Below are 14314 nucleotides of genomic sequence, written 5' to 3' on the forward strand. Positions count from 1 at the left end.
GTTCCTTATGACTATACTGTGTTTTCTCTTTTCTCCCTATTTTTTTTAATGAAACTAAATTTATTCAAGTTCAAGGACTATCATTCTGAAATCATCTTTCTATGAAATGATGTTAAGAGTGATCTCTTTTTCTCTCTCTTTTCCCAAAATAAAAGCATTGCTATTTTATACAGTTGAGCTACACTGGCAAGTGTGTTGATTTGTTTACTTAACACTGAAGTTCGGGAAGTATGTTATCTTCAAGAGAAAAATGGGGTAGTTGGGAGAACATTTCTTTTTAATTGGGTAACATGACAATCTCAATGATAAATAACCTAATAAACTAGGTAATAAAACATAGTATGTTGATGGTGACAAATGTTAAGGAGAAGGAAAGGGAGGACAGGACAGTGTTGAAATTTTAGGTAGTGTTGGCTACGGAAGCTCTCACGGAGGTGACTTGAGTAAAGGTCTGAAGTTAGGAGACTAGCCATTTAACTCTCTGGAGGAAAAGCATTCTGGGCAGAGGGAACAGCAAGTACAAAGGCTCTGCAGTAAAGTGTTCCTGGTGCAAGACATTGAGGAGGCTGATTTGTAATGCTTTGAAGACATGAGAGGATTATAGCGTTGCCCTTTGCTATCTTTTTATTCTTCAACCAGAGCACTTACTTTTATGTTTAGGTACTTTTTCACTTGAGGAATGGGATTTCTTCCTTTAAAAATAAAGGAAACTACTAAACTAGAAACTACTAAACTAGATTTTTTTTCTTCTGCAGTATTCTGTAGTTCTCCTTGATGGTCTCTGTAAGTGCTCATTTTTCAGCAGTCAACATAAGTCCCACATCTGTGTTTTTCAATTCAGCAGATATTTGAGAGCTGTGTTAGACCTTACTTTACAGGCATACCTCATTTTATTGTGCTTTGCTTTATTGCATTTCACAGATCATTGCATTTTTTAGAAATTGAAGTTTGTGGCAACCCTGCATTGAGCAAGTCTTTTGGTGCCATTTTTCCAGTAGCATTTGCTCATTTTATGTTTCTCTGTCACATTTTGGTAATTCTTGCAATCTTTCAAGCTTTTTTGTTATCTTTGTTATGGTGATCTGTGGTTAGTGGTCAGTAACATCTCTGACGTTACTACTACAACTTGCTGAAGGCTCAGATGATGGTTAGCATTTTTTAGCAATAAAGTATTTTCTAATTAAGGTATGTACGTTGTTTTCTTAGACCTAATACTATGACACACTTAATAGACCACAGTATAGTGTAAACATAACTTTTTCATGTACTGAAAAGCAAAAAATTTTTGACTCGCTCTCACTTTATTGCGTTATTTGCTTTATTGTGGTGATCTGGATCTGGACCTGCAATGTATTTGAGGTATGCCTCTGTATGACTTATGTTTTAACTCCCACATGGATTATTTTCTTTATATTTCTGTTGAAGAGAAGAGACTGAGGCAGGCTGGAATAGTTAGAGAATACCCTAAGATAGCATACAAACTAAAACCTCTCTAGCCAAGGTCTCTATTTACCCTTTGTTACTAAATATAAAGGCTGGGTTTCAATTCTTGTTGACCTTGAAAATTAACACCATACCAACTCCTGCTTGAAACACCATCCTATCCCTCTGGCTGTACCATTTCTATCTCTCAAGGATTCTTCTTTCCTTGGGTTTATACCTTGACTGTCCATGCTTCTTACTCCTTAATCTCTGGATACTCTGATCTACTTTATGGCTTCAGTTACCATCTATATGTTGTTGATTCTCATATCAAAATTTCTAGTCTTAAATTCCACTCTTGAGCTCTAAGCAGTTGTAATAAGTTGGCTTCTGACATATCCATTTTGATGGCCAGTGGGCAACATAGATTCAGATATCTAAAGCAAGGTATCTTTATTTATCTTTCTTCAAGAAAGGTATCTTTCTCCCACAAAGAAAAACAAACTTGTTCTTCCTCTTTCTTTATTTTGGTAAATAGTATTCTTGATCAGTTAAGCCAGAATATTTATGTTGATGACCATTAGTCAAAGACCATCATGCCCACAGTGTACAAAATTGGGTTTGTTGATGCTTTCTGCAGCAAGGAAACCACACACCATAAGAAACCATGTGGTATCTCAGCAAGACTATGCTGAACAAACTTAGAGAATATGGGCTTTTGTTAGATAATATTGGGGAGGATTCAGGGAATTGGTGGGGATTTGCTGTGGATTAGGTATTATCAAGAAGTGAGGGTAATTCTATGATTGGATATCTTAATAAATCTTATCCCAGAGGTGAGAAGACCAGGGTGAGGCTAAAACTGTAATTGGTAAAGAAGTAGCAGTCATTCATGTTAGCTGGGTTTTTGTGTGTGTGTGTGTGTGTGTGTGTGTGTGTGTGTGTGTGTGGTTGTGCAGAGACCTTGCTTTTGTCCATATTCAGACAGATTCAGATTGACTTGGTTTTGCCTCACTTGCATCATGGTCTCAGAGGACCTTTTTTTTTTTCAGAGGACCTTTTATCTGATGTTGGTGATCTGTGAGATTCCGTTTGGCAGAAAAGCATCACAGCCTAGCTATGAGTGCTAGGTTCCTTCTTAGCTATGAGGGGCTGCTTTTCTCTTTCTCACTTATTTGAAATAGATGTAAAAGATGAGGTAGTATATGGATAGCAGGAAGATGGATTAAGAGTGTTTAGACAGGGTATATGAACAAAGAATTTACTTGTGATTGGTTGTTTATGTGTGAGAGGCAGTAAAGAAACTTATTCTGTTTGAAATATATCAGTAGAATCTAGTGTTAATGTTGAAGCAGAGATGTCTAGTTTGTTTATTCCTTACTAGGGGAAGAGGGGTTGGGGGTGGGGTTATGTGTCAGTCATATATTGGGCTATTTAAAACTAAATGTTTGCATACTTACTATGTACCAGACATTAAGTGCTTGTGTGATCTCTTTTAATCTCTTGGGTTAATTGGGTTAGAAAGGAAGGATGCATATCCCTGGCATTGGGAATAAGGACCAAACTGGAGATCCAAGTGGGGCTAGTGGTGTTAAGTAATATTTAAGAGTGTGAGTTTCATCATAATAGATTGGGTTTGAATCCTGCCATCACCTCCCAATTAGTAGTGATAAGATCTTGAGCAAGTTACTCAACCCCTTAGAACCTGTGTATTTTACAGATTTAAATGGGCAATAATAATAATACCATCTTCAGATGACTGGCGATACTTGGTATTTAGTAAGCACTCAGTATACAATAGCTGCTTTTATTACTTTTCTCTTACTGGCTGTGTGCCTTTGGACAAATCACAAAACTCAGATCCTCAGTTCTGACGTCATTTTACAGGATTGGTATAGGGATCAAAAAGTGTAAATTGAAGTGCTTTAGAAAGAAAGCACTTATACAAATAAAATAAATGTTAATGTCTAGTATATTGTCTCTCAAGTGTTTGAATTTATTTGACAAGTAAAGGACTTTGGTAGGGTTATGATGTTTTTGGATCAAGTTATACAGCTTCTTGAATGTTAGGATGAGAAATTTAGATTTGATGCTGTGGACTTTAGAAGTTCAGCCATCAGATAGACTTTAGAGCAGGGGGATGAGATGATTCAAATGGTGGCCTAGGAAACTTGGAATTGGAGAGGGAGAGCCTAAAGGTTCAAAGACCAGATTTAGGAAGCTAAATTTCAGGCTAAGTAATGGTGGCCCAGATTAGTGAAATAATAGTAGAAGTGAAAAATCTGTGATGTTTCTAAGGAATTACTACAATTTAATTATAAGTTGAATGTGAAGGCTGTAGAAATAACAATAAAGGCTTCTTGAACTTAAATTTTGGAAATGGATTGGTTAAAGTTATTTAGATGTAAATAGTTAATAAATTTGAAGAAATAACCTTGTTACAATGTACAGAATGACCAGAGACTTTCGGTTTTAGGTATTTATTTGGCTTTCTGCGTGACATAGACTCAAATGTGTACTGTGCAAAAAGAAAACTGTTGGAAAAGGATACAGGTTTCAGTGGTAAGCTGTAAAGAATTTGATTTTAAGTTAAAGTAAGTATATGTATGTTAGAAATGTTGTGATTAAAATCTGTTTGCTGTGCTGCAGTTAGGGGTGAAATTACTTTGAAATGCTTCAAAAAATGATAGATGGATAGATAAGTGATAAATCAAATATAGAAAAATGTTAATTGTAGAATCTCAGTGGTGGACACATAGATGTTCACTGTAAACTTCTTTACTCTTTTCCATGTTTTTGAAAGTTTTAATAATAAAATGTTGGAGGAAGAGTGGAGATATAAACTGTTTGCTAAAGGCTAGTCTTGAGAATTTCTCTTCCCTGACCTGAGACTTTTGTTTTCTCTATAGGAACTTTCCGCTGTACTTTTTGCCATACAGAGGTAGAAGAAGATGAATCAGCAATGCCCAAAAAAGATGCACGCACACTTTTGGCAAGGTTTAATGAACAAATTGAGCCCATTTATGCTTTGCTTCGAGAGACAGAGGATGTGAACTTGGCCTATGAAATACTTGAGCCAGAACCCACAGAAATACCAGCCCTGAAACAGAGGTGAGTGTAGGCCCTGTGCTCTTACCAAGAACACTTTTAAGCTTGCCCTTGTTTTAACTACCTGTACTTTGGAGAGCAGAATTGGGTTAGTAATTTACCAGAAGACTAAAAACTCTAAGATTATGTGGATTCTAAGCTCTGCCACACATGTTGTATTAACTTGTGCCTGTGATGAAATTTGTTTGTACTGAATGCAGAACAGTATGGGCCCTGGGCAAAAATCTTTAAATAGTCAGGTTTGACTTTTAAGTACTCAAGCTGCTTGGGCCTACTGCAACTCAGCCAATTGTTAGTTAGTCCTAAATTGGTTGTGCCTTTTGGGGATATCTGAATTTTCCTAGTCAAGTTCTGAAGCCTGAAGTTCTTTAAGGAATACAGCTTTCACTTTTTTTGTATGTTTGTTTTTGAAGTTTTTAACCACACATTTCTTGCCTTCCTTAGTTTTCAATGCAACTTTCTTGAAAGTGAAGTATAGTGGGAGTTACCTATGGGTTAATACTTCTTACTGTGGCTCCCTATTTTTGTCAATGTACCCTAATTTTTGAATTGCAGAGGCAGCCTTAATTTTGCCATGCCATAAAAAGTGGTTTTTCTTTTTTGAAAAGTATAAATGAGAATTGAGGTCAGGGAGTACTCTCCTATTCTTCCCTTTTTCTTTCTTCTTCCCAGTTTCAAGCTGAGGGCTTTTAGAGTTTATACCCGTCTACTCCCTTCCATAGAACACAATAGTCCAAGTTGTAAGTTGTAACTGTATAGATTTTGGGAGCACTCTTAATATTTTGTGCCCTCTGGTACTGATGCTGCAGAAAAGCCAGTTCTGGGCAGTCCTGAGCAAATTGAGTTTCTTTTTGGTGGTTAAAAACAATCCAGTTATACAGAAGGTTTTGTATCTGTACAAGTTATTGTGAATTTTCTTTTCTAGCATCTGTGTCAGTTAGGATACCTTTATCTGTGATAACAGAAAACCAACTAGAAGTAGCTTGAACAGTAAGAAAAACTTTCTAGCATGACCAGAAGTCCTTATGTAGCACAATTCAGAATTAATTCCACAGCTCAGTTACATCTTCAAGGATCTAGATTTGTTCCATACTTACTCTGCCGAACTTGACCTGTTGGTTTTCCTCTTGGCACCACCAGGGGAGTTAGCCTAAGATGGTCATGTCTTTCTAGGTATCACATTTAGATGAAAATGTTCAATCACAGAAAATTGGACCATCCCTTCCTTGTGTCCTATTTGAAGATGGAAAAAAGCTGTAACATAAGACTTTAAAATATAGTAAGACAAATAGATAGATTGGGTACAGAGAGATGGCCTCGTAGACCTAGACTCAGAGTGGGCCAGCAGACAACTGATGAAAAAGCTATAGGAAAGAGTGATTTACAAAGCAGCCCTGGTACAGCTAAAGGCAGTAGTTACGAGGCATGGATTAAGTGACCAGATCAGCATGGTTTGTACAACTAGAGAGGGTGCATTTTTTTGATAGAAAAAGTGGCAGTGGGTCTGTAGACATCCAGAGGCAGAACAGGAGGGCGGGATGGGATGAACCCACGATTACCTCCAGAGTTTGGTCAGAAGCACAGTATTCTCAGGGAGAGATGTAATGGGCCAGTCAGATACATGGATAGTAGTATACATCAGAGAAATCTCAACTAAACATGAGACAAAACTCAAGTAGATGTGAGTGGGCCCAGGAAGAAATGAGGAGCAATGGAGTAAGCAGATATGAAGTAGGACCAAAGAGAAGGAAAAACAGTGAATGGCTTCTGAGAGAGAGAACTGATACAGAACTTAAAGATAAATGAAGAAGTATTGCTTAGGCCCAGAATGAGACAGTGCACTACACAGGAGACAGTCCAGGATTCATGGAAAAGATTTAGGAAAGATGGCAGAGAAGTAAAGGAGAAACATAGGGCCAAGAGAATCAGTCAGCAGACACAGAAAGGAACACAGCAAAAGATATGGAGAAAGATACAGAGCAAGTACTAAGTAAGCAGGTAGTTCATGAAATATGAAGATAGTTTGTACAATAAAAGAGCTGTCTAAACAGAAAGGGAGGGACAGTCATGCCTAGAACTTGATGCAGAAAAGCATCAGTAGCAGGCAAAGAAAGGCAAGGTGTGAGCTTAGACACACAGAAAATCTGGTATATTCAAAAGAATGTAGAGCACATTGAAAGTGAAACAATCAGATAAAACGGGGAGCAGCAGAAGGGCTGAAAACTCATAGAGATGAGAAAACGTTAAGTGACTAGAGAAAGATAAGGAATGATCCAACCTGGAACAGACTAAGAAGATCATGGGTAGTAGAAGTAAGAGGCAAAACAAAATAGACTCAGAAATAGATCATGGTTGCTGTGGGGTAGAAATAATGGTTGGGCCTGGATATGGAGAGTCAGCATAGGTGCAGAGATGGACAGATACAACTTGAAAAGAAGCTGATCTCTGCATAAAGATTTGCCTTATTTGGTGAGTCGCAGAATATTAATTCTGAGTTGAAGTCTGGCTTTGTAGAATACTATTCTAGCTTCTCAGCACACAAAAGAAAGGGAAAAGCCCACAGAACTACTTTGGATTCTTCTGGGTTGAGCTGAGAGCATGCTTTTTAAAATATAACATGTGTTTTGTTTTGTTTGGGGTTTTTGTTTTGTTTTTAAACAAAATACTCATCAAAGATGTTACTGGGAGAGATTTTTACCAGACTAGTGTCTTTAAGTGGATTATGTCACTATTTCATTCTCCCCTCTCTCTAAGTAGGCTTATTTAAACATCTTAATCTGTACAGCCTCAATCATTTCTATACACCAGAGGATTCAGGGTTTGAGAAACTTAAATATAAATATGATGTGTTGTTCTAACCAATGTAACTTTCACCCTGGGGTATAAGAGAAGATTTTCCAGAATTATGAAAGCATGTGTTCATGATTGCTAGATAGAATTTATATGTAATTCTTCAGTAACTACTTCCCCAGCTGCCCTTCTTTTCTAGCACCAAGACTTTCAAGTTTTCTTCTTCCCTTCCTCCTCTAATCTTGTTATATAGCAAGGACCGTGCAGCAACTGCTGCTGCAGCTGCTGGCCTGGCAGCTGGGCACCACCGGGAAGCATGGGCCACCAAGGGTCCCTCTTATGAGGACTTATACACTCAGAATGTTGTCATTAACATGGATGACCAAGAAGATCTTCATCGAGCCTCACTGGAGGGGAAATCTGCCAAAGAGCGACCTATTTGGTTAAGAGAGAGCACTGTCCAAGGAGCATATAGTTCTGAAGAGATGAAGGAAGGTAAGAGTAGAAGAAGTAAGATGAATATGTCTTGGGTATGGTAGAAAATGAACTTGACTTAGGAAATCACCTGGGCAATTCTTAGTTTTATTGGAAACCCACTGTGTCTGTTTTATAAAACAATTGCATTATAGCAGGAAGTAAATTGAGCAATAAGCATTAAAACCAACCAGTATACTTGTATTAAACCTCAACTTAGTTGAAAAAACAGTCAGCTTTTTAAATTTCCATTTTAGATTTGAGAAATTGTCATTTCTTTATGTTAATTTCTTGAAAAAGTACTCTTGTGTTCAAAGTGGCCAAATTTATTTCTTTAATCTTCTGTTGCCCTAACTTGCATGCATTTTTGTCTCTTTGAATTAGGAGCCATAACTATATACTAGTCCAAACTTTTTATGTTGTCTCCTCATAAATACCAAGGAGATGTGCTACTTGAAATATATAAAAAGATACCAAATGAGTAAAGACAAGGATTCTCACCATCCAAGAAGATTGGCAGAACTTTATACTAGAAGATTTTGGAAATCTCTGTGAGCCCTGAAGGGTTAAGAATTATATAATAATCAGAAGCTGGAGAACTGCACGATTTTACTTTTTAAATTTTAGTCTCGAATTACTGGATTCAGAGACTTTGGGTGATGATGGTTTAGGACTAGGTAGAAAATGGGAGACTAAAACTGGATAAGTATTTCTCAGAAACTGGGAAATAGAGGTGAAAGAGGGAGTCTGTCCCTCTGGTTAGATTTCATCAGCATTAGAACCTACCCGCCCCTATTCCTAGGTTATGTATCATTAACTAACATATACTTGAGTCTGTTTCTTTAATACTAAAGAATCATCAGTAATTAAAAACCACTTGTTTTTTGACTTTTTTTCCTAACCTCTTTTCCCTTCATAATTAGCATTTCTTTACTGTGTATGCTAAGAATTGTAAAAGTAGTGTGGAGTTGGGTAGTCATGGTAAAAGCAGATGTGGGATTCTCTTTGGTGTTTTAATTCCAACCAGAAAAAAGTTTTCCTTGGCAATCATACTTTACTCTCCCTCCTTCCCACTGATTACCTTGGCTATGAGGTTTAGTTATTTTGGTGCATATTGGTTTAGATTACATAGTAGTTAGCCTGTAAACTATTTAATAGGTTCATTTTCCCCAACTTGGCTTCTTGCCTGTTCTTGAAGCAACCAAGCGTTTTTTTTCTGTGAACTTAGGAACAAAATTGAATGAAATAAAACTATTGTTACCAAGTATTGTATACAGTTAGGCTCATATGTTTAACAGTCAATGTTTATAATTCCTAGAATGGTACAACTTGAATCATAAGGGCTTTAAATAAGTCATCTAGTCTACCCTGTTCCCTTTTGTGAATATTTCCTTCTATGTATAAAATAGGATATGCTTCTATGTCTAAATTTGTCTTCATTAGGTTTTATTATAGTTGAATAGGCTCTATCCAGTGAATGTGTGAAGTGAGTCTTATTTGTCCTACACTTAATTTTCCTCAGAGTTCAAGTTATTTTAACATCTTTCAGAATTTTATAGACTTCAATCGTGTCCTTATTGCTCTACTGAAAGTTCTAATTCCTTTTGTTTCTACTTTCCTTACAAAGGGTTCTCTTCCCCCAAGCCATCTCCACCTACAGTTTTTGTCTTATTTTAATTATCTTTTTCTGGACCATCTCCAATTGTAATATAGTTTACTTGAGACCTAGTGACCAGAGCAATACATGTTATTTATGCATGAATTTATCATTAATTATTTGAGTTTTATCTCAAATATCCTTCTAGTTTTCACATGACAGTTTATTGCTTTGCTTCTGGAAGCATATTAAGACCAACAACTTTAGAATTATGTGCAGAGATTTTTTTCAGATCCTCTCCTGCCCTTTATCTGATAAGTTGGATAAGGATTTTTAGTATATTTTAGATTATTTTTCTATAGGCAGGTTTTCTTACACTTGCCAATATTGAAATAGATCTGCCACTTTTCTGCCCACTTATACAACCTTCTGCTCTTCTTATATTTTTTTGCTATCAGTTTGGCCTTTAAGAACCCAGAATTGCTTAGCATCATCAGTGAACTTGACAGTTTCCCAGGACACATCTTCTTCGTAATTTATAACTCTATTAAATAAGACTGCTCCTAGAACTAGTGTTTCTACCTTACCATCTAGAGATTTGTTCATTTATCCTTATTTTTTGTTTTCTGTCTTCATCTGTAACAGAATAATTCCTTTTTTGGCTAAATCTCTCAAGAACCTTGTCAGAAATCTTTTAGATATGACTTCATTTAGTTTACAAAACTAAATTGCTTTTCCTCTAATTTTATATTTACTTTAAGCATTATTCAAAATACTATGTTGGTAATATTAAGGTATTTGGAAAAAGTCTTTTAGAAGTGTATAAGTCTTAGAGACTTGCCTACATTCCTTGTCTTTTTTTTCCTTTTGAAATACTACATTGGTAATAAGGGCTCTAAGGAGGAGGTTTAGCCTTTGGCACTATTTTAAAATGGTTAAGTTTGATTTTAACCCTCATTAAAAGCCTGTTTTCTCTGATATAAACTTTTAACTTCTCAATTCCTGTTTCCCTTTCTCTCTCTTATGTGCCCAATATCTTATCTCAGGAGTTCTATACTTTCTAAAATGTCCAGGGTTACAACTAATTCATTCTAATATGTTAATGTGAAGATGCTTTCACTTCATCCATGGCCAGAATTGGTCATTTCTGGGTCTTCTCTTGATAATAAGTAACACTAATCTAAGTGCCAGGGCTTCACAAATATTCACTCAATACCCACAATAATCCAGTGAGGTAGATACTGTTTTTCCCCCTTTTTGTACTTGAGAAAATTGAAGCAGAAAAAGATGAAGTAACTTGGCCAAAATCATACAGCTAAAAGTGTTAGGAGTCAGGATTTGAATCAAGGAGTCAGGTTTCAATCAACATTTTAAATTATTTTATGTATTTAAATGGTATTATATTTTGTATTATTTTCAGAATATAAATGTTTTTCTTAAATTCTTCATTTGTAATGTATACACAAAATGATAGGAGGTGTGTGGTGGGAGAAGTTTCATTTCTGATACTAGATTCCTAGATAAACAGTTCAAAGTACACTTAATTTGCTTCAGGAAAATAAAACTGCCATTTATTTACTAATTCATCAAATATTTATTCAGTGCCTAACAAGCAATAGGCACTATTCTGGGTGCATGGGATATATCACTGAATAAAAAAGGTAAATATCTGTTGTGGAGAACCTACAGCTGTGGAAAGTAGGTGACAGAGACAATAGACATAAATTATTATGTTAGAAAATAAATGCTATGGGGAAGAAAATAGAGCATTGGGAATATAGAGGTAGGGATGAATTGAAAGAAGGTGAAATCTGAGTGAAGACATGAAAGATGCAAGGGGGTATGGATACCTAGAGGAAAAATATCCCAGGCAAAGGAAACTGTCAGTGCAAAGGCCCTGAGGTAGGAGTGTGTGTGTGGTGTGTACAGGGAATACCATGGAGGCCACTGTGACAGGAGCAGAATGATGAAGGGATAAGTAGGTGGGCAGGAGGAGTTCAGATGATGTAAGACTTTATATGCCATTGTAAGGTCTTTGGCTTTTACTCTGAACAAGATGAGGAGCCGTATTTTGATGTCCTATTATGCCAGCTACAAAATTGGTCCTTCATAGACATTATTTCATGTTCTTATCCAGATCCCTAGAAGACAGATGCTTTTATTATCCCATCTTACAGAAAAAGGTACCAAAGTTTAGAGACTAAATAACTTGCCTAAAGTGTTACAGCTTGCATGTGGAAGAGCCAGGATTCAGATCCAAGCCATATATTTCTTAAAACCCATGTACAGTTGACCCTTGAACAGTGCAGGGATTAATCTGAGTGTAACTTAAATTCATGGTTTTTCCACCTCCACGGATTCAACCAACCATGGATCATGTAGTACTGTAGTATTTACTATTGGAAAAAAAAATCCATATATACGTGGACCTGCACAGTTCAAACCCACGTTGTTCAAGGGTCAGCTGTACTTAACCATTATGCTCCTTAAGTTCCAATTTGTGAGAAACATTTTGAATATCTTATGGACAGTAGCTCAAAAAATGGAACCAGTGAAGTCTGTGTTATTTCATAGTATTATCCTATATTTAAATATAATATATTAAAATATTATGTATTTTGTTAGTTATAAAGGAATGCCTTTTATGTTTAAGGGTATTGACTTTCTGGTTTTTTTCTTTCCAGGTGGCTTAGATATAGACTCATTTCAGGAGCGTGAGGAAGGCCGTGCAGGGCCAGATGATAATGAGGAGGTCATGCGAGCACTGCTCATTCATGAGAAGAAGACCCCTTCTGCCACAGCAGGCTCAGTGGGGGCAGCTGCTCCTGTGACCACTGCCAATGGCAGTGACTCTGAGAGTGAGACCAGTGAGTCAGACGATGACTCTCCACCCTGTGCTACAGCTGTGGCTGCACATCATGGGGAAGAGGATGAGGAGGAGGATGAATTTGAGGAAATAGCAGATGACCCCATTGTCATGGTGGCTGGCCGTCCGTTCTCCTACAGCGAAGTGAGCCAGAAGCCAGAGCTGGTGGCCCAAATGACACCAGATGAAAAGGAAGCGTACATAGCAATGGGACAACGCATGTTTGAGGACCTCTTTGAGTGAGCTTTCCCTACCTTTTCCTCCTTTCTCTAATGTGCATTTCAAAAAGAAATTCCCGGGCTTCCCTGGTGGCGCAGTGGTTGAGAGTCTGCCTGCCAATGCAGGGGACACGGGTTCGTGCCCTGGTCCGGGAGGATCCCACATGCCGCGGAGCGGCTGGGCCTGTGAGCCACGGCCTCTGAGCCTGTGCCTCCGGAGCCTGTGCTCTGCAATGGGAGGGGCCACAACAGTGAGAGGCCCGTGTACCAAAAAAAAAAAAACAAAAAACAAAAAAATCAAAAAGAAATTCCCTACCTTTGAAGAAAAGTGTTCAGTGGCCTTCTGCCTCTCTTGATGTAAATCAACTGTTAATCTTGTGCAAAGAGTAATGGGAGAGAGAGAAAGTTTGATTTTTATGCCAGAAACTTCCCCACGAGGTTGGTTGGCTATAAACATACCCTTTCCTATTACTACAGTATTAATATTTTGCTGTATTTCCTTATCTCATCTTTTTCCTTTCCCTTTTAAGACACATTTTTCTCCCTTCTGAAATGAGTGAGAGAAGTCTAAAGGTAAATTCTTTATGTCTGCCTGTAGAAGCCCACTTTGATAGGTTACAGTAATTCATTGATCACATCCTTTTTATTTATTCTGACCAAGCATTCCAAACAGCTCCTGATATTGCTGCCAACCAAGCAGCTTGGCAACAGGCAAATCATTGATGAAGGAAATAAAAAATCTTAAAGCTTCATATTGCTTCACAGTTTGGTAAGGGGAGGTGGGAGTGTGTGTGGAAGAAGGATGGTTATGTGTAAGTAAATCTCATGATTAATATCTAAACCAAAATTGGTGTCTTTAGAACTGACTTGACTGACAGATATTATTGTCATGCTTAATGCCTTTTGGTTTGTATGTTGGATAATAGAAAACAGAAAGTGTATTTGGTAAGCCCTTAGGAAGAAATTAGAGAAAAACACGGACTTAGGATAAGGAGTCCATGTAAGGGGTTGAAGAGTGGAGAGCATTGGGAACAGTACTTTTTAACATTGTCTGAGTTTGTGCTGATTTGGAAATCCTTTATATAAAGCTGAGAGTGGTCGCCTTCTTTTTCAGTTCTTCCACAGTGCTATAAATTGTTTAAAGAGGCCATTCCAGCAGAAATCAGCATATAACAATTGATTACTCCTCTCTCTTTTTTTTTTTTCCTCTCAACATTATTGATGGCCTTGTCTCTTTTGATTCTTGTCAGGCATGGTATTTTAGAGTGCATCCAGTATATCATTGAGCATTGTAACCTCAAGGAAAATACTTTAATTTTGGTTCTGATATGTAGCATGGCATTATTCCTTAAGGCAGAACTTTAAAGAACTTTCATACAAAGGTCTACAACAATTGTATTTTTTATAATATTTTCCCTTGCATTGTCATTTTAAGTATTTATCACTTTATATAGTACATGTGTAAAGTTGAGATAGATTTTAAACATCTGAGCCTTGTATAAAGTAATGATTCATTTACCTGGGTTGTATTATGACTGAGTATTGACAATAAATCTATTTTATACTGACTGAAATTTGTTAATCTAGCTTTGTAACATCTTTACATAATTAAAATGAATATTCTTCCCATTTAAAAAAAGTGTTTCAGAATATTTTCTCTTATTGGTCATGTTTCAAATAATAAAGGCAATTTTATGTAGTCTAAACTTTTTCTGGCAATAAGTTGCCTTAAGAATGACTTTATGGGAGGAGCTTCAAGATTTCGGAAGAGTAAGACGTGGAGATCGTCTTCCTCCCCACAAATACATCAGAAATACATCTACATGTGGAACAACTCCT

General features: G+C 36.9%; 1 protein-coding gene across 4 annotated transcripts in view; it reads left to right on the plus strand.

The window, feature by feature from the left end:
- Positions 1-14019, plus strand: part of GTF2E1 (general transcription factor IIE subunit 1) — a 34843-nt gene extending 20824 nt beyond the window's left edge. For all 4 annotated transcript variants that reach the window (XM_060099911.1, XM_060099913.1, XM_060099914.1 and 1 more), the window contains 3 exons: positions 4332-4533; positions 7574-7815; positions 12076-14019. In XM_060099911.1, the coding sequence (XP_059955894.1) occupies positions 4332-4533; positions 7574-7815; positions 12076-12500 (869 nt within the window). In that variant the 3' untranslated portion in view covers positions 12501-14019. The remainder of the gene's footprint in view (positions 1-4331; positions 4534-7573; positions 7816-12075) is intronic.
- The last annotated feature ends 295 nt before the right edge of the window (positions 14020-14314 follow it).

Source organism: Mesoplodon densirostris, chromosome 5 (genome assembly GCF_025265405.1).
Source record: "Mesoplodon densirostris isolate mMesDen1 chromosome 5, mMesDen1 primary haplotype, whole genome shotgun sequence".
Taxonomy (NCBI): Eukaryota; Metazoa; Chordata; class Mammalia; order Artiodactyla; family Ziphiidae; genus Mesoplodon; species Mesoplodon densirostris.